The sequence below is a fragment of the Oncorhynchus masou genome, chromosome 11 (assembly GCF_036934945.1).
Source record: "Oncorhynchus masou masou isolate Uvic2021 chromosome 11, UVic_Omas_1.1, whole genome shotgun sequence".
NCBI lineage: Eukaryota > Metazoa > Chordata > Actinopteri > Salmoniformes > Salmonidae > Oncorhynchus > Oncorhynchus masou.
The window spans coordinates 22,960,316-22,983,804 of record NC_088222.1 but is presented as its reverse complement, the minus strand read 5'-3'; the positions used below and the strand labels follow the sequence as shown (position 1 = coordinate 22,983,804).

At 40.9% G+C, this 23,489-nt stretch overlaps 4 protein-coding genes across 8 annotated transcripts; 1 reads left to right on the top strand and 3 right to left on the bottom strand.

Moving 5' to 3' along the window:
- Positions 1-182: 182 nt before the first annotated feature.
- On the bottom strand, positions 183-3,424 carry LOC135548341 (E3 ubiquitin-protein ligase RNF185-like). 4 transcript variants are annotated; one of them, XM_064977835.1, is made up of 7 exons: positions 3,275-3,424; positions 2,246-2,465; positions 2,068-2,086; positions 1,828-1,940; positions 1,658-1,709; positions 1,108-1,225; positions 183-992 (listed from the first exon to the last, which is right to left on the bottom strand). In XM_064977835.1, exons 2-7 carry the CDS (start codon positions 2,410-2,412, stop codon positions 895-897), a joined length of 567 nt encoding a protein of 188 aa, XP_064833907.1. In that variant the 5' UTR covers positions 2,413-2,465; positions 3,275-3,424; the 3' UTR covers positions 183-894. The 4 variants fall into 4 exon arrangements, with proteins under 4 accessions (XP_064833907.1, XP_064833908.1, XP_064833909.1 ...); XM_064977836.1 differs by having other exon boundaries at positions 2,246-2,461; XM_064977837.1 differs by lacking the exon at positions 3,275-3,424 and adding an exon at positions 2,679-3,268.
- A 4,942-nt stretch (positions 3,425-8,366) lies between these two features.
- LOC135548339 (iron-sulfur cluster assembly scaffold protein IscU-like) lies at positions 8,367-11,287 on the top strand. The gene is made up of 5 exons (XM_064977831.1): positions 8,367-8,499; positions 9,753-9,866; positions 10,119-10,229; positions 10,410-10,488; positions 10,614-11,287. The coding sequence occupies exons 1-5, from the start codon at positions 8,401-8,403 to the stop codon at positions 10,703-10,705; spliced, it is 495 nt and encodes a 164-aa protein (XP_064833903.1). The 5' UTR covers positions 8,367-8,400; the 3' UTR covers positions 10,706-11,287.
- A 2,319-nt stretch (positions 11,288-13,606) lies between these two features.
- Positions 13,607-16,809, bottom strand: LOC135548337 (transmembrane protein 119-like). Of its 2 annotated transcripts, none has more exons than XM_064977829.1 (2): positions 16,552-16,809; positions 13,607-14,800 (listed from the first exon to the last, which is right to left on the bottom strand). In XM_064977829.1, exon 2 carries the CDS (start codon positions 14,786-14,788, stop codon positions 13,994-13,996), a length of 795 nt encoding a protein of 264 aa, XP_064833901.1. In that variant the 5' UTR covers positions 14,789-14,800; positions 16,552-16,809; the 3' UTR covers positions 13,607-13,993. The 2 variants fall into 2 exon arrangements, with proteins under 2 accessions (XP_064833901.1, XP_064833902.1); XM_064977830.1 differs by having other exon boundaries at positions 16,669-16,809.
- Positions 16,810-18,959: 2,150 nt separating this feature from the next.
- Positions 18,960-22,447, bottom strand: LOC135548336 (uncharacterized). The gene is made up of 2 exons (XM_064977828.1): positions 22,308-22,447; positions 18,960-21,780 (listed from the first exon to the last, which is right to left on the bottom strand). The coding sequence occupies exon 2, from the start codon at positions 21,768-21,770 to the stop codon at positions 20,418-20,420; it is 1,353 nt and encodes a 450-aa protein (XP_064833900.1). The 5' UTR covers positions 21,771-21,780; positions 22,308-22,447; the 3' UTR covers positions 18,960-20,417.
- Between the last annotated feature and the right edge of the window lie 1,042 nt (positions 22,448-23,489).

Below are 23,489 nucleotides of genomic sequence, written 5' to 3'. Positions count from 1 at the left end.
TGAAGTAAAAATCAATTAGTGAGGGAGCACATCAAATAACAGCTTCTGTTACTAATGACATTCATCTTGATAGTTGTCAGGTTAAGGTGAATTCACCAATTTGTAAGTCGCTCTGGATAAGAGCGTCTGCTAAATGACTTAAATGTAATGTAAATGTTAAAGAAATCAAAATCTTTTACACCTTTTGCACACACCCCCCCAAGTTCTTTATTATATAAGCATATGCATTAGAATTCTACATTTCCATTTGTACTAAATAAGTCTTACTAGTGGCAGACAATGACTATCATTCAACCAAAAATAGCGCCTTTAAATTGTAAGCTTATTTTCTGAAACATGAGAAATAGTTAGCAAAATAGCTCCTATGGCAACTGAGGACATACCAGTTAATATCATTCAATAACTTAAACCCATATCAATACTGCTCCTTTGGACTATTCCCTTGCTGACACCACACAATGTCATACTTGCTGCATACTGGTAATGTTACTCAAAAGGCAATTGTGTCAACAATTTAAATGTCTAGCGCCAATTATACATCTCTTCCCGAATTGATATTCAGTTCAGAAACAGGACATACTGCTCATAATCTACATCCATACAAACACAGAGGGTATATCCGATACCTTACATTTACTGATTTGCCATTTTTTCTTTTGAAATCTGGTTCTATATTGCCAGCCAAGGAAACTTTGTCTATTAAAAAACACACCATTGATGGAAATTCAGAGGTAGGGCCATTTTAAAACTTCTGTAGGATTCATAGTACAGATGTAATCAAACAGTTTAATCTCAGAGGACAATACTTAGAATGTGGATAAGTACAAAATCAAACAAGTATCTGGAAACAGAGTATTAAGAACTGTCCAAATTGAGTCCTGGCCGCCCAGACATTTATGTGATTAGTAGCCAAAACACAATCACCAGAGCCACAATTAGAAAGAGTTGGGACAAGAACTGTTCATCCATGTGCTGGGGGGTCCCAGGGGCATCTGTGTGGGGTAAACAGTGGAGAATGAATCAACACTTTACAAGGTAGAGGGGGCCATTCACAATACATTTTTGATGAAACATTGTTACAATACACAACCTACACAGCTAAAGTACCTGGGTGTGGTCTTCCATCATTGATGTTAAAAGCTGTAGAGAAAATGCCAAATGGAAAGGCACCAATGCCAAAAGACATCTGGAATCCTCCGTCTCCAAAGCCGAACCCCTGAAATCCCTGTGATGGGAAGAGAACCTTACAATAACATTGCACCAACCCAGGGTTATAACATGACTATTCCATATGTACAAAAAACTTGACTTTAACAGGCGTTTCGAGGGAGAGATGATGTGACGCAATCGCTAGTGCTATAAGTTTTGTCATTCTCAAGGGGTCAAATAGAGCTCTTCAGGCAGTGCTTAATAGGTCCCAGTGAGAAAGTTAATTCTGCTAATGAATTCAGCTATGGGCGGGTTCACTACAGCATCCAGTGTCATAGTTTCATCATGAATGGGTAGTGCAATACAGCAGCCAACATTGCAAACACAAGTGAAACACAGTAGAACTATCTGTATTGAGCTTTGCTAACATCCTTGCTAAATAATTGTGCACAGTCTGAAAAGTGAGAGTAATGGCTTGGTGATAGTGGTTGTATTACACAGTACTTACATGATTTTCTGGCTCTGGCCTCTGTCCTTGTGGTCGAGGAGGCGTTCGCTCCCTAACAATGAGAGACAAGTTGTTGACAACAGTAGTTTGGGATGTGGAATTCAGAGTAAATAACTGAGGATTGTATGCAAACTGAGCTCCCCGCTTTCATATTGAGTCCACCAACCCACCGTGGGTCCTGCTGGCCTGTGCTTCCCCGGCCATATAGTGGGATGACTTTGTCTCGACTGATGCCTGCCTTGCACACTGGACACACTTGTCTGTTAGGTCTGGTCTCTAACCACTGCATAAACATGGGGGGTTAAGATTGCATGATATATTCAGAGTAGCAGTAAAACATCCATTGGTAAAGGGTCAGGTGGCAGCTGATGACAGTGGTTGTGTAAAATAAATGACATCAATTGACTTACCTGATGTAAACAGGGCCAACTAGGTGATACAAGGAATGTAAAGAATGGGAGAGAGAATATATATTAAATTACTATATTGAATTATGTGCACAATACCCTCTCCTGAGTACCAGATAAGGAAGAATGTCCCTCAATCATTCACAAATACAGAACAGTCTCACGACAAGAGGGTGTTTACCAAAAGAGATGCCCACACAGACTGATCACCGCATCCTTGGAGGTGTCCAAGCAGATGTTGCATTCGAAAGTGCTGTCCTGATTGCCACCCTCCCCAGCAGCAGTCGAGCTGCTGGGGTTCTCAGTTGCGGTCGAGACAGTGGCTGGTGGAGGGGCAGCACTAGCCATTGTTTCCGCAGATCAGGAGGCAAAGTGGGGTGATGAATCTAGCCGCCCCCTTGCTTGTAGATTAGTATGTGTAAATTAATCCAAACATGAGAATCGAGATATGCCAAAGTCAAACTTGCGTTATGATTTACATTAAATGTTGCTTAACAATGCTACAATGGCGTTAGAAAAGTTACCACGTTAACTAACGTAGCGCGTTTCTAGAATAAATGTTGCTACTAGTTTAGCGAGCTATCGGCGTAACATCAAATCACATAATTGACTACCTCCTTGCGTTTTTCAAACAAATATTCGGTGTCGTGGGTACAGATATCTAGATAGAAAGCCACCTATTCGTTCAAGTTACCAAGTTAAATTCAAGTTTCAGCTGATATCATCACTATAGTTAGCATCCAGAAGTTGTTTGGTGATTACTTGTGTATCTGCTGCTACGCCGATTGGTTACCAATGGCCGTGTTCGAGAGGCTCAAAACCGCAATGTATCATGGGTAAATTGTGTCTGACTGATTTACAAATAATATTAATTGAACATTGTAGTTTATTTCCCACCTCAATTGGAATGTGGCTAAAGCGATTACATGATAGGATAAATATGATTAAAGATGACCAATTCAGAAATCGCTCCGGCATTTCCTAGTTGCTAAAATTCGAATAGTTCGTCTAATTTCAGTTTATGTGACAAAACAAGCAAGTATAGTGTAGAGAATACTTGTACCATCTAAACCGCTGTGAATGATATTTTCCATAACCCCAAATATTATATTATCAACTGTTTGAAGCTGGTGAACAAAACGTAAAAACGGGAAACACAGATCTATCATTCAGACTTGCTTTCAATGAGAATGACAGATTTATAACTCACATTTCCATGTGAATTTTGTCAGATCCCCAAAAAGATACATAAAGCAGGTCGTTCAATGGTAAATCTCGTCCTGAACTGTGCTTTTGGCCGTTAACAAGGCGACCCAAAAACACCAAAGGTGGCTGTGTTCGAGAGCATAAAAATGACTGCAGGGAGGCTGCCAACGGACTAATCTACAAATCACCTTGCATCATAAATAAAGACTAATTGTCATTGGTAGATTAGTCAGTCAAATTTGACCCATGATACATTGCGGTTTTGATCCTCTCGAACAACCGAGGTATAATAAGAACTGGAGAATGCATTCAAGATGTTTTGGGGGAGTTTTGCTTTTTTTTTAATGCATTACACAAACATTGTACAAAACAATGTAAAGATATCACACATAACAAAAACAATACAAATAATATATAAATCCAGAGAGACACAAAAAAAGTATATTATGCTATAGATAAGTTACATTTTGACATACTGTAGACACTTCTTTAATACTTTGGTATTTATATATTTTTGTTGTATTATATAACATTTTAAATATATTAGGAACATTTTTAAAATATCACATTTGGTAATGCTCATAGGTTTATTTTATTTGTTTGATTTCACCTGTATTTAACCAGGTAGGCAAGTTGAGAACAAGTTCTCATTTGCAACTGTGACCTGGCCAAAATAAAGCAAAGCAGTTCGACACATACAACAACACAGAGTTACACATGGAATAAACAAACATACAATTAATAATACAGTAGAAAAATCTATATACAGCATGTATAAATGAGGTAGTATGAGAGACTTAAGGCAATAAATAAATAAATAAAGTAATTACAATACAGCAATTAAACACTGGAATGGTAGATGTGCAGTAGATGAATGTGCAAGTAGAGATACTGGGGTGCAAAGGAGCAAGATAAATAAATAAATACACACAGTATGGGGATGAGGTAGATTGGATGGGCTATTTACAGATGGGCTATGTACAGGTGCAGTGATCTGTGTGCTGCTCCGACAGCTGGTGCTGTCAGCTTCAGAGATTTTTGCAGTTCGTTCCAGTCATTGGCAGCAGAGAACTGGAAGGAGAGGCGGCCAAAGGAAGAATTGGCTTTGGGGGTGACCAGTGAGATATACCTGCTGGAGCGCGTGCTACGGGTGGGTGCTGCTATAGTGATCAGTGAGCTGAGATAAGGCGGGGCTTTACCTAGCAGAGACTTGTAGATGACTTGGAGCCAGTGGGTTTGGCAACGAGTATGAAGCGAGTTTACTGATCTTATCACTAATATTATTTTCATATTCGTCCAAAATATTTCACTATGCAAACATTCACAAAATAAATGCTATATAGTCTAATTTTCCAATTCACAATTCACTCTTCAACATTAACTCAATATTTCGAAATAAGACTATTACAAGGACAACATCTGTGAAGGGTCTTGTAAGAGACTTCTCTTACTTTATCAGTTATCAAATATTTATGTGGATTAGTCCACTCACATTGCCATTTCACATCAAGATTCCCATTGAAAAATAGCAGCAGTGATAAGCTTCCTGTTAATAATTTCTCAGACTAAATTGTTGTTAAATTTCTGATGTAATGTATTAATGCATTTCTACACTATCACTGTAATTTAGTGCATGTAATAAAACGCTTGATCGATCCTTCAGTAAAGTAAGGATTCTATTGGGATTAGCTTTCATTAAAATGTCATATTCCTTACACAACATAACAAAGTAATATTTGGCTAATAATTCATTGTAAGTATAAGGACTACCCTTATCAGTTATAAGTTGATTAACCACAAATATGTTATTGGCAAACCAATTATGGATAAATATGGTTTTATTTCTATATGGTTTTATTTATTTTTCATTTCTATCGAATATCACCGTTTTTCCAAATAAAACATTTGTGTGGAGAGAAGTTGTGCTTGTATAACAAGGACCAGCACATTAGATCTTGTTTATGAAATGTTGCAAATTTTACAGGAAGTTTACGCACAGCATAAGGGCATTGGAGTAAAAAATTAAGGCACCCAATTTTCTGGAGAAAAAAAAGTGGTATTATATTCCAAAGACTGTAAAGTTTTTTGAGATACCTCTAAATACAATTCACTTTTGCAGTTGGTTAAACAGTCTAAAATCTAAAACATTAAGACCACCATCACAAATCTTGTTGGTAATATCCTACCTGATCTTGTGTGTCTTCTTTTTCCAAATGAAATTTAATAATAATTTGTGGAGAGTGGTACATGTAGACTGTGAATCTCTAAAGATGTAAAAAGATAAGATTCTCGAGATAAACCCTTTGCCTTTGACAGACTCTATCATGAAGAGATAAATCTCTTGCCAACCATGAATAACATTTATTTTGTATAAATTCAATTAAGGGATTTACATAAATGTATTTCATTTCATTAGTATTTCGGGTCATTTTGACACCTTAGTAGGTTACAACATCTTTGACAGAAATTTCACATATTCTAGGACTCACTGCATCTTTATGTGCAAAAATGTACATTTTGCAATATTCAATACCAAACCTGACACTTCAGAGAAAAGCTCAACTGTTGTTGGGCTACTGGAACCTGATTTTAATTTATAAAAAAACAGGGTTGTATTGTCAGCTAACTGGGAAATCTTCACCTCATTATCACACACAATAATTCCTTCAAAATGACATTTGGTGACCATTGTATAAATCATTTGTGATACTAATAGGAATAAAAATGGTGATGCTGGACAGCACAGAATATCAAATATCAATATCAAATCTAGGTGATATCAGAATATCAAATCTAGGTGAGGATCCACAGGAAAGTTTAACATAACTATTACCACCATTATAAAGAGTTTTAATAGTGTTGATAAAAAAGACCACATTTTAAATAGTGCAATGCATCAAAAATAAACTCATGACTAACAGTATCAAATGCTTTTTTTGAAATCCCAAAATAGAATAACAGGATTGTCATCTAATACAGTGCATTCAGGAAGTGTTCAGACCCCTTCCCTTTAACCACATGTTGTTATGTTACAGCCTTATTCTAAAATTGATTAAATAAAAAAAAATCCTCCTCAATCGACACACAATACCCCATCATGACATTTTTGCAAATATATATTTCAAATATAAAACAGAAATAACTTATTTACATAAGTATTCAGACCCTTTGCTATGAAACTCCTTGAGATGTTTCTACAACTTGATTGGAGTCCACCTTTGGTAAACGCAATTGTTTGGACATGATTTGGAAAGGCACATACCGGTCTATATAAGGTCCCACAGTTGACAGTGCATTTCAGAGCAAAAACCAAGCCATGAGGTCAAAATAATTGTCCATAGAGCTCCGAGATAGGATTGTGTAGAGGCAGAGATCTGGGGAAGGGTAACGAAAACATTTCTGCAGCATTGAAGGTCCCAAAGAACACGGTGCCCTCCACTCTTAAATGGAAGAAGTTTGGAACCACCAAGACTCTTCCTAGAGCTGGCCACCCGGTCAAACTGAGCAATCAGAGAAGAAGGGCCTTGGTCAGGGAGGTGGTCACTCTGATGGTCACTCTGACAAAGCTCCAGAGTTCCTCTGTGGAGATGGGAGAACCTTCTAGAAGGACCAATCAGGTCTTTATGGTAGTGTGGCCAGACGGAAGCCACTCCTCAGTAAAAGGCACCTAAAGGACTCTCATACCATGAGAAATAAGATTCTCTGGTCTGATGAAACCAAGATTGAACTCTCTGGCCTGAATGCCAAGCGTCATGTCTGGAAGAAACATGGCACCATCCCTACATTGAAGCATGGTGTTGGCAGCATCATGCTGTGGGGATGTTTTTTAGCGGCAAGGACTGGGAGACTATTCAGGATCGAGGGAAAGATGAACAGAGCAAAGTACAGAAAGATCATTGATGAAAACCTGCTCCAGAGCGCTCAGGACCTCAGACAGAGGCAAAGGTTGACCTTCAAACAGAAAAATGACCCTAAGCACACAGCCAAGACAACGCAGGAGTGACTTCGGGACAAGTCTCTGAATGTCCTTGAGTGGCCCAGCCAGAGCCCGGACTTGAACTCAATCAAAGATCTCTTGAGAGACCTGAAAATAGCTGTGCAGCAATGCTCCCCATCCAACCTGACAGAGTTTGAGAGGATCGGCAGAGAAGAATGGGAGAAACTCCCCAAATGGGGTATAGTGTGTAGATTGATGACAGAAAAAACACAATTTAATACCTTTTAGATTAAGGCTGTAACGTTAAATGTGGAAAAAGTCAAGGGGTCTGAATACTTTCCGAATGCACTGTACATACAAATGCTCAGACCACACATTGAAAGCATAACATTACAGCAAGACCTGTGCTCAAATAGCCTCTCAATATTTGTCTTTGTCAAACGTGAGAGTTTACTTTAAGCACTTTTACATAAAAACATGAAAAATAAAAGACTCATCTTCTGTGTTAGTGTGAAGTGACAGCATCTATAGCAGCCTACTGAGAGTGTTCCCTCAGTTTAAACCCTTGCCTTTTGACCAATGGCTCACTTTTTCTTTCTTTCTTTATTTGTCACAACTGCATCAAGGAATGGGGAAGGGGATCCAAGATGTGGACTTCCACATCACACGCTTTGAGTGTTCAGCACCATGGAGAGCACTACTAATATTATATGGCATTATTTTCAGACAGCTGGGGAGCTATAATTAAAACGTGACCAATATCACTCTCCTGTGTTAACCTCAGGAAATGAAATAAACCTGCAAGGTTAGTTTGTTTTGTGTGTATCTTTAGATTTGCTGACATGAAAGGTAACGGTCTCCTACCTCGAAAATGTACTCTCCACTGTCACATAACTCATATATACATAACACATACAACGTTATTTTGTTTTTCTAACACAATATCATTCCTTATGGTTAATTAGCTACTACCCTGTGTTTGCCTTTAGGGCTCATGCCTAACCTTTAGATATATTTGCTGAATATTGCTACACTAAAAATGTGATATATTTGAATATTATATAAAACTCCATGCACTTTTCTGTCATTCACTGGGATCAGTCCAAAAGCTCCTCCTCCCACACTGTCATGCGCATGATAAGGGTATTCGCTCGCACTCTTCCAGACTGCGTCATTTCAGACAAACAGCGAACATGGCGGGTCTAGTTGCAAAGAAGTGTATCACCCCGCTTGTTGTGATGAGAAGGATCACTTCTCCGGAATATATGATCCAAGCCGCCTACCACAAAAAGGTAAAATAACCTGTATAGCTCGCTATGTTTGATGGCTGATAAATTAAACCATGTGTCCCTGTTTAGGTCGTAAACTCGTTAAATGTGAATTCCTTGCAAGCTTGTTTTGACAACGAACCTAAGCTAACGTTAGCTAGTTGCTATAAGTACATTTGGCATTGATTATCTAGTTATGTATTTGTTTCTCTGAGAGTATCTAGATGAAATATATTTTAAAGTAGAGGTCGAAATAGCTAGCTTAGTTAACAACATGCGTCACATGCCTTGACTAGTTCTATAGCGTTCATCTAGCTAGCTAACATGTTAGATAATGGCAGAAAAATAGCATTTTTAGAAAGAACAATCTAATTTTAAACTCAAGCTCTGTCTCAGTTGATGCAGGTCTTACTGATGTAGCTAGCTATACCTGAAGGTTAATCTGTTTCTTCCTAAACTGTTTTAGCTAATTCCTTAAATTAGCTGTTTGGTAACACTAACGCCAGTTACGCTACAGGTGTCAGTCAAATCTCTGAAGCAGCATAGCGGTAACACCAGTGTACTACCTGCGATGGCAATACGCAGTTTCATTGATTCTGGATTTTTCTACAGAACCAGTGAAATAAAATCATATTTCCACAGTAACTCTCTGTTTTTGTTGAACCTGTATTATATACATGTGTTAAAGAACACAATAACCTATTAATTATGACATCTATTTGGTGGAATTGTCCATTTGGATTTAGGCTAACATTTCATCACTCATTCTGAACATGTATGAATGTCTTGTAAGCCATCTTTGGCCAAAAGGAACATGAGTTTGGGAATTTAAGGCTGCTCCCACAGTTATGAGATTTAGGCTAGTCAATAAAACAACCGTTGTCACTACCAACTGGCCACTAACAAAGTCACCAAATATTTAGGCTCTTTAGACGCAGCATTTTTCAATAATGCAGAGAATGACCTGCATCACGGTAATTACGTCTGGGGGGAGGGAGGTTGCAGCAGGAAGTGCTACTGTTGTGGACAGTGGAGTCCTGTCCTAATCTGTTTATTTTAATTTCCCTTACATAATGTTGAAACTACCCATTGCATAACGGGAGTGCAAGAGCCCTCTCAGCCTTGAACCTGCTTTTTTGGGAGACAGTTGGAATTCATTTAAGGATGATATTATGTGAATGTTTGTAGTTATGCGCAGGGAATATTACCTAGATGGGGTCATTTATAAACTTGAGTTAAGTAATAAAATGTTTTTGTCTCCTTGTTGCCATGTTTAGGTAGTGGACCACTATGAGAACCCAAGGAATGTTGGATCCCTGGACAAGACCTCCAAGAATGTGGGGACAGGCTTGGTGGGAGCCCCAGCTTGTGGAGATGTGATGAAGCTTCAGGTATGTTGGTCCCCTGTCCTCATTACTTCCTGTCTCACCATGGCATCCTCTGCTGGCCTTGGATTTTGAATGAGGTCACAATGTCTTGGTTGTGTTCTGAAGAAGCAGATAACACAGATGGATCTTAGCAAGAAGCAGCATGCTCTATTTATTTAGTTACAAAGTGTATGTATTTTGTAATGTTACAACATTGTTTATTCAATTATGTGGACAAAAGACAGTTGCGTAAAGTGACTAATCTCCTATCTACAGATTGAGGTGGACGATCAGGGGAAGATTGTGGATGCCAGGTTCAAGACGTTTGGCTGCGGCTCAGCCATTGCCTCCAGCTCCCTGGTAACAGAGTGGGTGAAGGGCAAATCCGTGAGTGAACATTCTGCATCCATGACACTTCCTCTGCTTCCTGTGTTACTGTTCTGTTGCTCTGTTTTCAATTTCTCAATTCAACATTCATTTCCTCCACCACTGTTTTTCCTTTCATTACATGGTTGGATCAAGTTTATTTCTTGGTTGGTGAAATGTTTCCCTCTTTTTGGCTTTCAGATTAACGAAGCACTGACAATAAAGAACACTGACATTGCCAAAGAGCTCAGTCTTCCACCTGTCAAACTTCACTGCTCCAGTAAGCTCTTATTTCAGTCTGATATATAATACTGTTCTGCCCTGTCTAACAAGCTGAATTTCTAAACCATACATGCCCTTTTAATCTATTTTACAACCATGTGAAATTTTTGCCCCTTTCTCCAGTGCTGGCAGAGGATGCCATCAGAGCTGCTCTGAATGACTACCGTCTCAAACAGCAGGATGGCAAGATTGAGGCTGTCAAAGCCAGCAACTAAGGGAGGACTCTCTCTCGTGTCCTGCACCCTACTGCCAAGGAGACACTCAAATGTAGTCCTGGCTCCCCACTCCTCCATCCTTCTATATATGGGGCATCCTAAATGAGCCCATGTTATGTCCACCCATACAACGTACATAGACAACACAGTATACACACCAGGCCCCCGTGGCATTCTGTGGTTTCCCAGTCTACTCTGTAGCCTGTCATGTTAACGCACAATTTAAGGACACTGAACGGGTGATTGGTACAAAGTAAGCCTTATTTTCAGGAGTGAGAAATGCAAAGTGAGCTGAGACAAGTTTGCTTTGTCTTTATTCGCTTTATTTTGTCAAGATTGTCATGGTTTGGGGGTATTTTCCATTGGGAAATGATTATGGATGCTGTGGTGAAGTATTGAATATGATTTCTAAAGGTGTCCCATCAATACCCATGTAGCACATGTTTTGAAGGCAATGAGGAAATGCAGTGCAGGAGATTTAAAACGACAGCAAACTGTTAAGGTATCTATTTGGATTCTTTTGTCACATTTCATACTTCCTGGTTGTAATGCAAATTAATAAAGTACGGCGTGTACGTAGTATGTTATGTCTTTTTTTGTTTGTCATGCAAGGTCTCTATAATCCGGTTAAGGTATTGTCTTGTATTTCTCAGCAGTGTGCAGACTACCAGAAATTAGAGCAATGCTTGTATTCTCCACTAGATGGCATCGTTGGCATACTTTATCCGTAGCCATGTAAAAACATTGACTTCATCCATAAATGCAGATCATGGTTCTGCTTTTATCAAATACCAAACACGACACATTTTAGAGTCTCTATACTGTTTTTGCAATTTCTACCATATTCAACCAAAGAACACTGAAAATAAAGAAAGCAGCACCTCTACAACCATTTTTGGTATGTGTCTGGTCATGTTTTCAACCACACTACACACGATTAACCAGCCTGTATTGTAATGGCACAGTTAGAGTAGACTGCCATGTTTGATGCTTTCCCAAGTTCTTTCACAGATCCTGGTTCTGCAGCAGAGCAACATTTGTCACTTAATTGGATAATTTCGGAGTTGCTTCATCTACTTTTGGATTCTGCGCTATGCAGAAATTGCTCTGCCATTTCCTGGTTGCTGAAATTGTAATAGTTTGCCTAATTTCACTTTGTGACAAAAGCAAGTGTAGTGTAGAGAATCATTGCAACATCTAAACCGCTGTGAAATACGTTTCCCGTAAGCAAAAATATTGTTTGAAGCTGTTGTACAAAACTGAAAGTAAAAGCCTCTAAAACTAATTTAAGAACGGGAAGCATAGAACAGATCTGCCGCTTTTTAGACTTGTTTCAGTGAGAATGACACCTAGGTCATTTCTGTGAATTTGCGCAGGTTGCCCAAAAAGTTAACATATTACAGCTTTAAATGAATGATTCATATATATATATATATATATATAGCCATTGATTCTTGCTGAATAGAACTTAAATACTTCATGCGCTTCGTTCAACTGTTGCGCGCCCCATCAAAACCCAAAATATACACTTGAACTCCCAATGTTTGTAAATGTAAATATACTGTATAGCTTCAAAACATGGTTAAAATGATCAATTTGAGCTTATGGATGTCCAGTCCTTGTATCCATAGCTCTGTCTATGACTTTGAGTGGTTCTATTTCTCTCAGCTCTTTACCAAAACCAATGGTGGGGTGACAGCTTTTTGAACTCCAGATTGGCTCTCTAATGGAAATGTTTCAAGAGACAGAATAAACATAGTGTTTGACTAACTACACACAGGTTTTATAATTTAAATATACCTCCCTTAATGTTGGAGACATACTGGCTGAGTTCAAGTTGTGGCAGATGCTCATGGTGAATTTAACCTTTGTCTAAACATTAGACTGTTACCATGGTTACCCAGTCGCTGTAAAAAAAATGCAATAGTCTATTCAAGCTTGATAATGCTTCTATGTGGATATTTTGTATCAGATTATCTCTGACATAAGGACAAAATCGGTGGACAAGTGAAGTAAATTTAAATAAAGTGTGTTCAACATTCTGACTTGTAATGGGACTGTTCGGGAATGCTGAGCCTACATATTAGAGAAGAGTGTGTAAGTATTTAACTCTGGGATTCTAAAATAGGCTAACTTGCCCTGTACTTATCCATATTTGTTCTTCAAGAAAAAGCAACCTCAAATTGCCCTGAAAATGATCTCTAACCTAGGATTAACACCTCACTAACCTACCAAAGAATGGAAGAGGGAGAAAAACAAGATGCAGCACCATTACTTTGGCCATTGTACAAATAAAAACAACACAGAAACATCAAACAAGACAGCATATATAGGGGTGTATGGTCAGGTTTCATAGTGTTAAAACCTTTAGAGAGACACATTGAAAGATGGCAGGTTACATAGTGTTGTACATTTAGGGAGATACATTGAAAGATGGCAGGTTTCATAGTGTTAAAACCCTTTAGAGAGACACATTGAAAGATGGCAGGTTACATAGTGTTGTACATTTAGGGAGACACATTGAAAGATGGCAGGTTACATAGTGTTGTACATTTAGGGAGACACATTGAAAGATGGCAGGTTACATAGTGTTGTACATTTAGGGAGACACATTGAAAGATGGCAGGTTACATAGTGTTGTACTTTTCGGGAGACACATTGAAAGATGGCAGGTTACATAGTGTTGTACATTTAGGGAGACACATTGAAAGATGGCAGGTTACATAGTGTTGTACATTTAGGGAGACACATTGAAAGATGGCAGGTTACATAGTGTTGTACATTTAGGGAGACACATTGAAAGATGGCAGGTTACATAGTGTTGTACATTTAGGGAGATACATTGAAAGATGGCAGGTTACATAGTGTTGTACTTTTAGGGAGATACAGACTTTTACATTGAAAGATGGCAGGTTACATAGTGTTGTACTTTTCGGGAGACACATTGAAAGATGGCAGGTTACATAGTGTTAACCCTTTAGAGAGAGATACATTGAAAGATGGCTACTGGGAAACAGAAGTAAATCAAGTATATGATTACATATAACTGAACAGACATAATTTGGTAAATCCAAAGAGCAGTAAACAAAGCTGACAGGTTTGCCTTAAAGATTGTCACTCATGCAAAATTGGTCCAAACCATTGAGATCAAACATAGTGTCGAGAGCATAGCAAAAGTGCTGTTTTCGCTCCAGTGATCAACGGAATGGACAGTGTGACAGTGGAGTCCTCTTGCCTGTTCTTTTCCTGCTGAGCCTGTGAGTGCCCTTGGCCAGATGGAGACTCAGCTCATGTGAATGACTCATCATCCTTTTTTAGGCCTGTCTGTTCCGGAAGGATTTCTGACTGCTCAGGGCAGCTGCTATGTTGGGCTTCATTGACTGAGAGCTGGCATACCTCCTCCTCACTCAACTCTGGTGTATTTGATGGCTGATTGTCTTTCTCTATTATTTCTCCCACAGCCTGAACATTCACCTCATGACTTTTCTCTACTGCTGCAGATATCTGTGTGGGGTCTTTTCCCTCTTGCTCTCCCAGGGGAGGCTTGGAGAGAGTGCGGAGGTTCTTGGCTGCCTTCATGATGTCATGATGGAGCTTCTTGCTGGAGTCCACTGGCTCAGCCTGCTGCCGGTTGGAGGGTTTCTCTGGCAACTCGTTGAAAAGCTTGGTACCTCCGGTCTTGTCCCTCTGGTCCACGTACATCTTAGAGGGGAAGGACGAGGGGTAGTAGGCATTGATCTTTCGTTTGCGGCTCATGATACAAGCACAGCAGAGGATGAGGAAGATAGTGATGAAGAGTGTGAAGAAAACTAGGATGAGGAACAGGTTATCCTGCAGGAAGTGAACCATTTGCCTGAGCAAGAAGTGCTCTACGTGGGTGGAGCCATGTGAGGTGGTAGAGGACTCCGAGGCAGGGCCACTGGTGGCAGGTGGGGAAGGGGTGTCAATGAGGCTGTCTAGCTCCTCCCCCTCTGCACTTCCCTCCAATGAAATGTTGAAAGGGAGGGGTGTGGCCAGACTGGGGCTGCTGGACCACAGCGTCACCAACAGACCAATCAGATGAAGTGCCATGAGGAACGTCATCTCCTATAGGACCTGCAGAAAACAAAACAAGAACATACAGTGTCAGTGTGGCTGTTGTCAAATTGCATTTCCACTGTTATTAAATTGCACAGATTTCGATCGACAGGTGTTTCGATTCATATAGCTGTTCTTGTGTCTAACATTGACAGCTAACATCTAGAGTTTTTTTGTGAGTGTTGCACAATACATTGTAAAGGCTTCACTCATCAACAATGAATGAAAATGCCTTCTGAGACATTTCTATTTTTGATAGAATGTCTATAGCTGTAGATGGCATTTTAAGACCCAGATAGCAGCTGAGAGCTGATGAAAGGCAGGCAGAATTTAAGGTCTGAATTCCAATCATATCATGTCACACACAGGCACACACACAATGCACACATGACTTGCACACACACAGACATATGCACACAAAGGCCTGAATTCAATCAGTTTTGCCTTAACCCACAGTAACCACAAACTGTAAAGCAGATCATTGTTTTTGTTTTTGTTAAGTCGATCTCGGAGGTGTAACTACGTTGGAGCTGTCAAATCGGTGAGCAGCTCCTTTTCATGCTGGTTCCCGGAAATACATCATGACCCTCTTATTTCCCTGAAATTAAATGTTGCTTAAAGCAATAAACTAAACAGCCCTGCACAGTGTATGGTAGCAATAAAAGGAAGGACCTCCTTTTAATTTCGCAATGACAGAGAATAGCCAAACTTTAAACTAACTGAACATTGCAGATAGAAATGTAAGTAATAGAGCTGTCATGAATCCTTACTCAACATGTCAGAGAGGCAGGTCTGCTCTACACAATATATTTATTTCTGAACATTCCACAGTTGTACCCTGCTGAATGTGGACAGGAGTTGACTGCTGACTGCTGGCCTGGTCCTTGTAAATCATCCCAGCCGACCCACTCCTTCCCCCCCATTTTTCCACTCCATCGATGTGCAAGTTGGGCCACATGAACCATTGCACTCTTCAGGAAAGGGGGGGGTTGGAGTTCCTTTATAATGTGAATGTGTATCACCCATTCACTTGGTGGGTGTTGGGCCAGTAACCAAATGGTTGCTGGATCGAATCTCCGAGCTGACAAGGTAAAAATGAGTTAACCCACTGTTCCCGGGCGTGGATGTCGATTAAGGCAGCCCCCCGCACCTCTCTGATTCAGAGGAATGCATTCAGCTGTACAACTGACTGGGTATCCCCCTTTCCCTCAGTGTATACTTTCACACACATACACACATGCGTGCACACACACATAATGGTTACAGAGGAATTAGTCCCTATGGAAGTGTTCAAGATACCATTTGATGGAGATGACCAGACATTTTTGAACAGTCCTATATTTAGCACAGCCATTGTGTCGAATATCAATGGCGTACAAATATTTTAAAATTATTGAATAATGCCAGACTTAGTCCGACTTCAAATTATACCTTCTTTCAAAAAATAAAATCTCTGTTCACCACACATTTATCTGAACAAACTCATTCAAATATGGGAAACCCATTCGGATTCAGTGAACCTATTGGAGAACTCTTTTGAACAATCCTGATTCCCTGCTGGTGAGCTGCTAGCCTGGAGACATAAGTCATGACGCTGTCACGGTAGCTAAACTGCACTGCAATCATGTGAGGTAATATCTGTCCACTAAAGTTAACTCATATTTGATAAGAACGTTATTTCTCTTTTGGAAATAAACCCTATGGGGTAAAATGTACAGTAAAGAAAGAAGAATAAAATAAAGTGAATAAATGAAAGTGTCTGTACTCACCATCCACAGAAGTGGTCACACACAGAAAAGGCTACTCTAGAACTGTGGATGCTTTAGAGTTTGAGGGAAATGGATGTGAAAATGAACTGAGAGGATGAGAAAACGTGCCTGACTCACCTCCTCCAACAGTAATTCTACAGTTTCAGATTTCAGACTCGAGGTTTCTCTGAACGGCACAGAAAAAAATAAAACGTAAAGTTATTTTGCCATCGGGACAAATCCCTCCTTCCCCCTCTCCTCTCCTTTCCTCCCCTCCTCCCTCTCTGGCTGCCTTGCTTCCCAGAAAAGGACTGGGCTCATTGGCTCCACACAGATTGTTCTTGTTAGGCAGTATTCTAATGTGATGGGGGGGCAGGGCTTAGGGGCTCGGATCAACTCGGCTCTCCGGTCCCTGTTCTGGATGCTCAAGGCCAGAGTCAACACTGCAGCAGGCTGGCTGAGCTCAGAGTGAGGAGACAATCACCACTCTGGGTTTTAACTGGGGAATAGACAGAGACTCCACTAACCACAGTCTTTATCCATTTTATTGGATAAATTGTTTGTCACTTGGCTTGCCCCCTCTGTCTTCTTACATGCACATAACCCCCTGAAACATTTGGGCCTCCTTAACAATTACTCTGTCAAGGCCTTTCGGAATTTATTGAATTTACTTGCACTTACTCTGTCACATACCTTACTCTGTCACATACCTTACTCTGTCACATACTGTACCTTATTCACTCTCCCATATTATACACATTCTACTCACGAAGCTATACTTTTAGGTTCTAGATAGGGGCTATCTATATCTAGAACCTATAACGGTTCTTTGGCTGTTCCCATAAGAGAACCCTTTGAAAAACCATTGTTGATTACAGGTAGAAAGAACACTTTTGGTTACACTTTTCACAGAGGGTTCTCCATGGAACCCATAATGGTTCTACCTGGAACCAAAAAAGGGTTATCCTATGCTGACAGCCAAAGAACCCCTTTGGAACCCTTTTTCCAAGAGTATAGTGACGATCCCAAGTGGTTATAGTTATGGCTAAAGTTCTTTTGGACCCGACACTGTACCTCTGACACCCTGATGACTTACAGCAGACCAGCCACTTTAACAGACATGCAGCTCCACAGTGTGATTGTCTCTCGCAGGAAGGGGTCCATTTTTTCTGTGTGGACATACCACCCATATCAGCCCAGTAAGAGGGTAGGGGGGTTGGGGCACGTGCCAAGGACCTTGCCAAAAAAAATGAGCAGGGTGTTCTATTGATGGAATCGTTCTCAAAACAAGGGTCTGGGCGTACTGCCAAATTGCAGATATTACAGTGAGGATTTCTTCCAGGGTTCAATCAGTCACTTACATGAACACAGAATTTGGTAATTACAAAAGCACAAACAAGGCCTCCCGAGTGGCAGTTCAGTGCTAGCTGTGCCACTAGAGATCCTGGTTCGAGTCCAGGCTCTGTCGCAGCCCGCCGCGAACGGGAGACCCATGGGGCGGCGCACGATTGGCGTCGTCCGGGTTAGGTGAGGGTTTGGCCGGCCGGGATGTCCTTGTCCCATCACGCTCTAGCAACTCTTGTGGTGGACTGGGAGCATGCACGTTGACATGGTCGCCAGGTGTACGGTGTTTCCTCCGACACATTGGTGCGGCTGGCTTCTGGGTGAAACGGGCATTGTGTCAAGAAGCAGCGAGGCTTGGCTGGGTCATGTTTCGGAGGATGCACGGCTCTTGAGCTTCACCTCTTGTGAGAACCAAATTGTGGTTGAAAAAGGGGTAAAAAGAAAAGCACAAACATAAAAATGGCCATTACAATAGTTAAACATGCTCAATGTGTAGCCACAATTGAGAGAGAAAGAGCTAGCAAGCAAGAGTGAGAAAGTGTGTGTGTGTGTGTGTGAGTGAGAGAGAGATATTCATGTTAATAGAGTAAACACAGCTACAGCTCAGAATGTTTGAGATGATTGATCAAGACTGGCCAACCTTTATTTGGTCATAATGATAGTGAGGTGGTTACGGAGTACATACTCTAGTCTAGTCTCTGGTCTATGATTCCATTTATCTTATATGCTCTATCTACATCCCTCAGAGTCAGCTTTCCCTGGCATGAACATTTGACAATATATTTATAATATACACCCTGTTTGTATGAAGCATGTGGACTAAGATGTAAATCTCTGCTCCTGCAAAGAATGAACTTTGGTATTGATGCCAGAAAGGGGCCTTGAATGCATGTAAAAAAAATAAACCAGCCTTTTATTTGGTCTGCTTGCTTGTGTTATCTACTTATTATGAGTACATAGAAAAACAAAGGGAAATATTGGCGCATATTACAAACCATAGGGCATAGTTTTATAGTGAAAATCTAGAGGGTTCATGTTTGAAAAACTGAAATGTCATCAGACTTGAATCACCACAGACACAGTCATTAGCCAGCTGCCCGTTGTTTAATATCACTTTGTCATTTCTTTACAGTTTCGTTATGATCTATTCATTTGTTCCAGTCCTTTGTGATCAATTTTCAGTTAAATTGTGGAGCCTCGTCATTGTGTTTGACTGGACTCAGAGATAAACAGACATGTGGTGTCTCTAGGAAACCTGTCCCTCTCTCACACGGAGGGAAGACCCCAAAAAGTGAAAAAGAAAAACATCTGAGGGCTTGAAAGGTTTGAAGGGGGTCTGGGTTTAGCAATGATACTGTATCTTTGTATTATGACATATTATGGCAAGACAAGGACACAAGAAACATCTGCCGAACGTCTGGGACTATCTACACAGACACTCAATACAGAAGGTTACAGACTTATTTAACACCCTGTAAAGGACATTTCATCACATCTCACATTCGCTTGACCCTGACCATATTTGATATACTTCATACAGTCTATGTTTTGGCTCACTGTACATCAAGGCAGATGGTTTTGTTATCAAGACCTAACAAGAAGAAGAACAAGCTTTTTTGCAGAAAACAAATAAATGCTAAATTGCTCACAAGGATACATATTGTCTAAAGCATGTATAAAATAAAATAATGATGTTTTTTGTTTTTTTGTATCATGTATTTCCACTCAGAACATTGAAGGCTATAAGATTCTGACCACATACAACTCTAAATAGCCCCATCCACCCAGTGACCAAACGAACAGTGAGTCATCATAAGCAGTCTAGGTTTTCTTATAACTCTATAAGTGTGTATGTGCAGGAACGATTCTCTTAAAAAATAGCATGAACTTTACTTCCAGATCTATAAATCAATTGTAGAATCCTAAATCTCTCTAATAAACTGTCTGTGTAGCAAACTTTTTTTTTACATGACTGTTCTCATCCTATTAGGTGAACTTCATTATTAACAGAATCATGTCAGTGCAATGGTGCAAAAACTCAATCTCACTCAGAACTACTCAGAGGCTGCATTGGGTTGTGTTATGTTTGAGGATGATTGACCACCTGACTTCTCCAAACTTTGTCACTGTTTGCTGTAAACATGTCACAATAAAGTAACGTATCATTGGTTCTCCATTTGTGGTTTCTGTCTCTTCCTCTACTGGTTGCTGTAGATGGATGTGCAGCGAGGCCCAACCAATAACTTCAAAGAGGACGCTAAAATATATTCTAAGATTAACAGTTTGTATATTGACAGCAGTCGACCAGTCAGATGTACAATTCAAAGTCTCATCAATTGAAGAAAGTGGTCATTTAACCCAGAGTAAGTAGGAAAACTACAAAGGTTTTATACGCCCCCACAGTTTCTGTTTTTAATCCTTTCCCTTGATGAACTTTAAGACGGCTGCGATGATCATTAACCTTCAGGCCTGGAGTTGTGTACCCTGTGTAATTGGACCATATAGCACTTCACAGAGTCTGACACAGTCTGCATATCTACACTCTAGACTCGTTGCTCATTGTCTGGGAGGAAGCTGTGGAGGGTTACATCATCTCCCCCCTCCTCGTCACTATCCAACTCTGTTCCAGGCAGCAGGGCTCCGTTGCTCTTGGGGATGTGGGGTCTCCAATGGGGACCATTGTCATCGTGGAGCAGGGCAGAGATACACACCATCTCAGTGCCCCGATTGTTTGTGCCCACTCTGTAGCGATGCTTCCTGGAGGAGTACTTGGTGCAGAGGATGATGCAGCTGACCATGAAGAAGGTGGCCACTGCAGCCAGGGAGGCAATGGCAATCAGACACTGGCTCACCAGACCATCCCGTCGGGTAGGAGAGCAGGGCAGACCCCCTCCCCCTGATGGATCTTTTTTAGAAGGTAATGTTGTCATGGTGGTCGTTGTCTTGGTGATCAAGATGGGGACCTTCTCTGTTTTCATCTTGGGAATCAGGACCCCAGAAGAGGAGTTGGTAGAATTGTCAGTGGTTGAGATGGGTGGAAAAGTGGTTAAGAAAGTCTCATTGGTGGAGGATGAGAAATTGGTAGAGCTAGGCCCTGGGGTGGAGGATGAGACAATGGTAGAGCTAGGCCCTGGGGTGGAGGATGAGACAATGGTAGAGCTAGGCCCTGGGGTGGAGGATGAGACAATGGTAGAGCTAGGCCCTGGGGTGGAGGATGAGACAATGGTAGAGCTAGGCCCTGGGGTGGAGGATGAGACAATGGTAGAGCTAGGCCCTGGGGTGGAGGATGAGACAATGGTAGAGCTAGGCCCTGGGGTGGAGGATGAGACAATGGTAGAGCTAGGCCCTGGGGTGGAGGATGAGACAATGGTAGAGCTAGGCCCTGGGGTGGAGGCTGAGACATTGGTGGAGAAAGGTCCAGAGATGGAGGAGGGCCCAGTGGTGGAGGACACCTCAGATGTGGTGTTAAGTTCTGTGATGGAGGACCAGATGGTAGAGCTGGGAGTAGTGGTGGACAAGAGGTCAGATGTGCTAGATGACCCATGGGAAGAGGACGTCTGGCTGGTGGGTTGGTTGGTGGTGAGGGGAGATGGGGTTGTACCTGATGAAGTGAGCATTGCTAAGGGAGAAAGGGTTGGACCCAAGCTGGTCATCATGGTTGCCTCTGAGGCGTTAACACCCACAGTAATGGCACCGCCTACCTCACGGGTACTGCTGTTGTACATCACCGTATGGGTTTCCAACATAGACAAACTGCTCTTTTGTGTTGCTGCTGTATTGATGCTCATAATACTGCCTCTGTCTTCTGTGAGTGTGAAGTTCTGAGATCCCTCAGAATACAACAGAAACAGGCTCCACAACAGAACAGGATACACCTTGTTGTACCATGACATCATGGTGCCAACTCTGAAATGAGAAATCAGTACACAAATTACTGCTTGTATGTAGTATGCTATTGGATTTTAAATTATATCCAAAGATCTGTTGCGATATGGCAGGGGCGTCAGGAAGCAGACTATCAATGCTGACGTGGAATGCAACTAATGGATGTTGTAACTGGCCCAAGGAAACTGTTGTTTGTGACAAAGTGACATGCCACTGCGGGTGGTGACATCGTCAACATGTCATGGTGAAACAGTATGTTACTCATAACTAGCCCCACACCCACTCAACGGATGAAACAGGAACTCAAATGTATCATAGGCTTTATAATGAGACTTAAAGTATGTATTATTATTTACAAACAATTCTGGCAGCATCAATAAAATACAAAGAATAATTTAAAGAATAAAACAAATCGGAGGCACCTCAAGAAAAGCAAAAATCTTCAAACTCTGGAACCAATGAAAAAGGCAGATTTTACACTCAACATCCAGTATTCAAAACCTCTCTATTGTCCCAGGCACTTACTGTCAGTAATTCTTAAGTCTTACCTCACTGATGGGGAAGTGTAGTAGAAGTCGTGCAAGGATAGGAGGCTCAAATTGGTGATGCTGGAGTTAAGCACATGCTGGCATGCCTTGACGAGCTGATGGTAGAGGCACAACAGAGCTCTCTACCTGATATGAAGAAACAGGAAATGCGCACTGTTCTGCAGAAGTTACATTTTTCGCCCTGACTCAAGTGTGAAACTGACAAGCCCAGAGGTTTGTTACCTTTCCCTGATTTGAAGTGGTTCAGGGGATAATAATTTATAGTGCATTTATGGACAGTTTTTGTTTTGTATTAATTCATTTTTATTTTTTATTTTAAGGGAAAACGTATTGAGACCTCGGTCTCTTTTACAAATGTGCCCTGTATATACAACGTAAATATACACATTATACCCAAACATATACAGATTAAAATACAAAAATACAGACATGGGAAGCACAAGTAAAACATCACATATCACCCAGAAACCCTGTTACATTCCTCCAGAAAAAAGTCCCCAATCAATACATAAAATTTCCGAAATGGCACCAGAACATCAAGATTAAATTTTGTTTGTGCTCTAAGAATGTGAAACTCAGAGAACTACATTCAGCAGACATTTATCCACACAAAAGTAGATCATTAATTACATCCCAAAATCTGCCCAATTCACAGTCCATATCATACTTTAGAAATATCAAAGTTTCTCTCTCTCATATGATAGTTGAAGTGGGTTCGAAATGGAATTATCAACAGAAGTGTCTGAGGTGCTGAGTCATATTTAAGTGGAATGGGTGTGTCTCAGATATTTCCCTCTGTGGTAGACGTTAGGTGTCTGGAGTCTAATAAGGAAGAACGTGTGGTGCTTGGGAGAGTTACACTGTAAACTACAGACCCCCTGTATCCAGCATCATTGCTGTGCAGTGCAAACTACAGACCTCCAATAACCAGCATCATTGCTGTGCAGTGCAAACTACAGACCTCCTGTAACCAGCACCATTGCTGTGCAGTGCAAACTACAGACCTCCAATAACCAGCATCATTGCTGTGCAGTGCAAACTACAGACCCCCTGTAACCAGGCTCATTGCTGTGCAGTGCAAACTACAGACCTCCTATAACCAGCATCATTGCTGTGCAGTGCAAACTACAGACCTCCTGTAACCAGCACCATTGCTGTGCAGTGCAAACTACAGACCTTCTT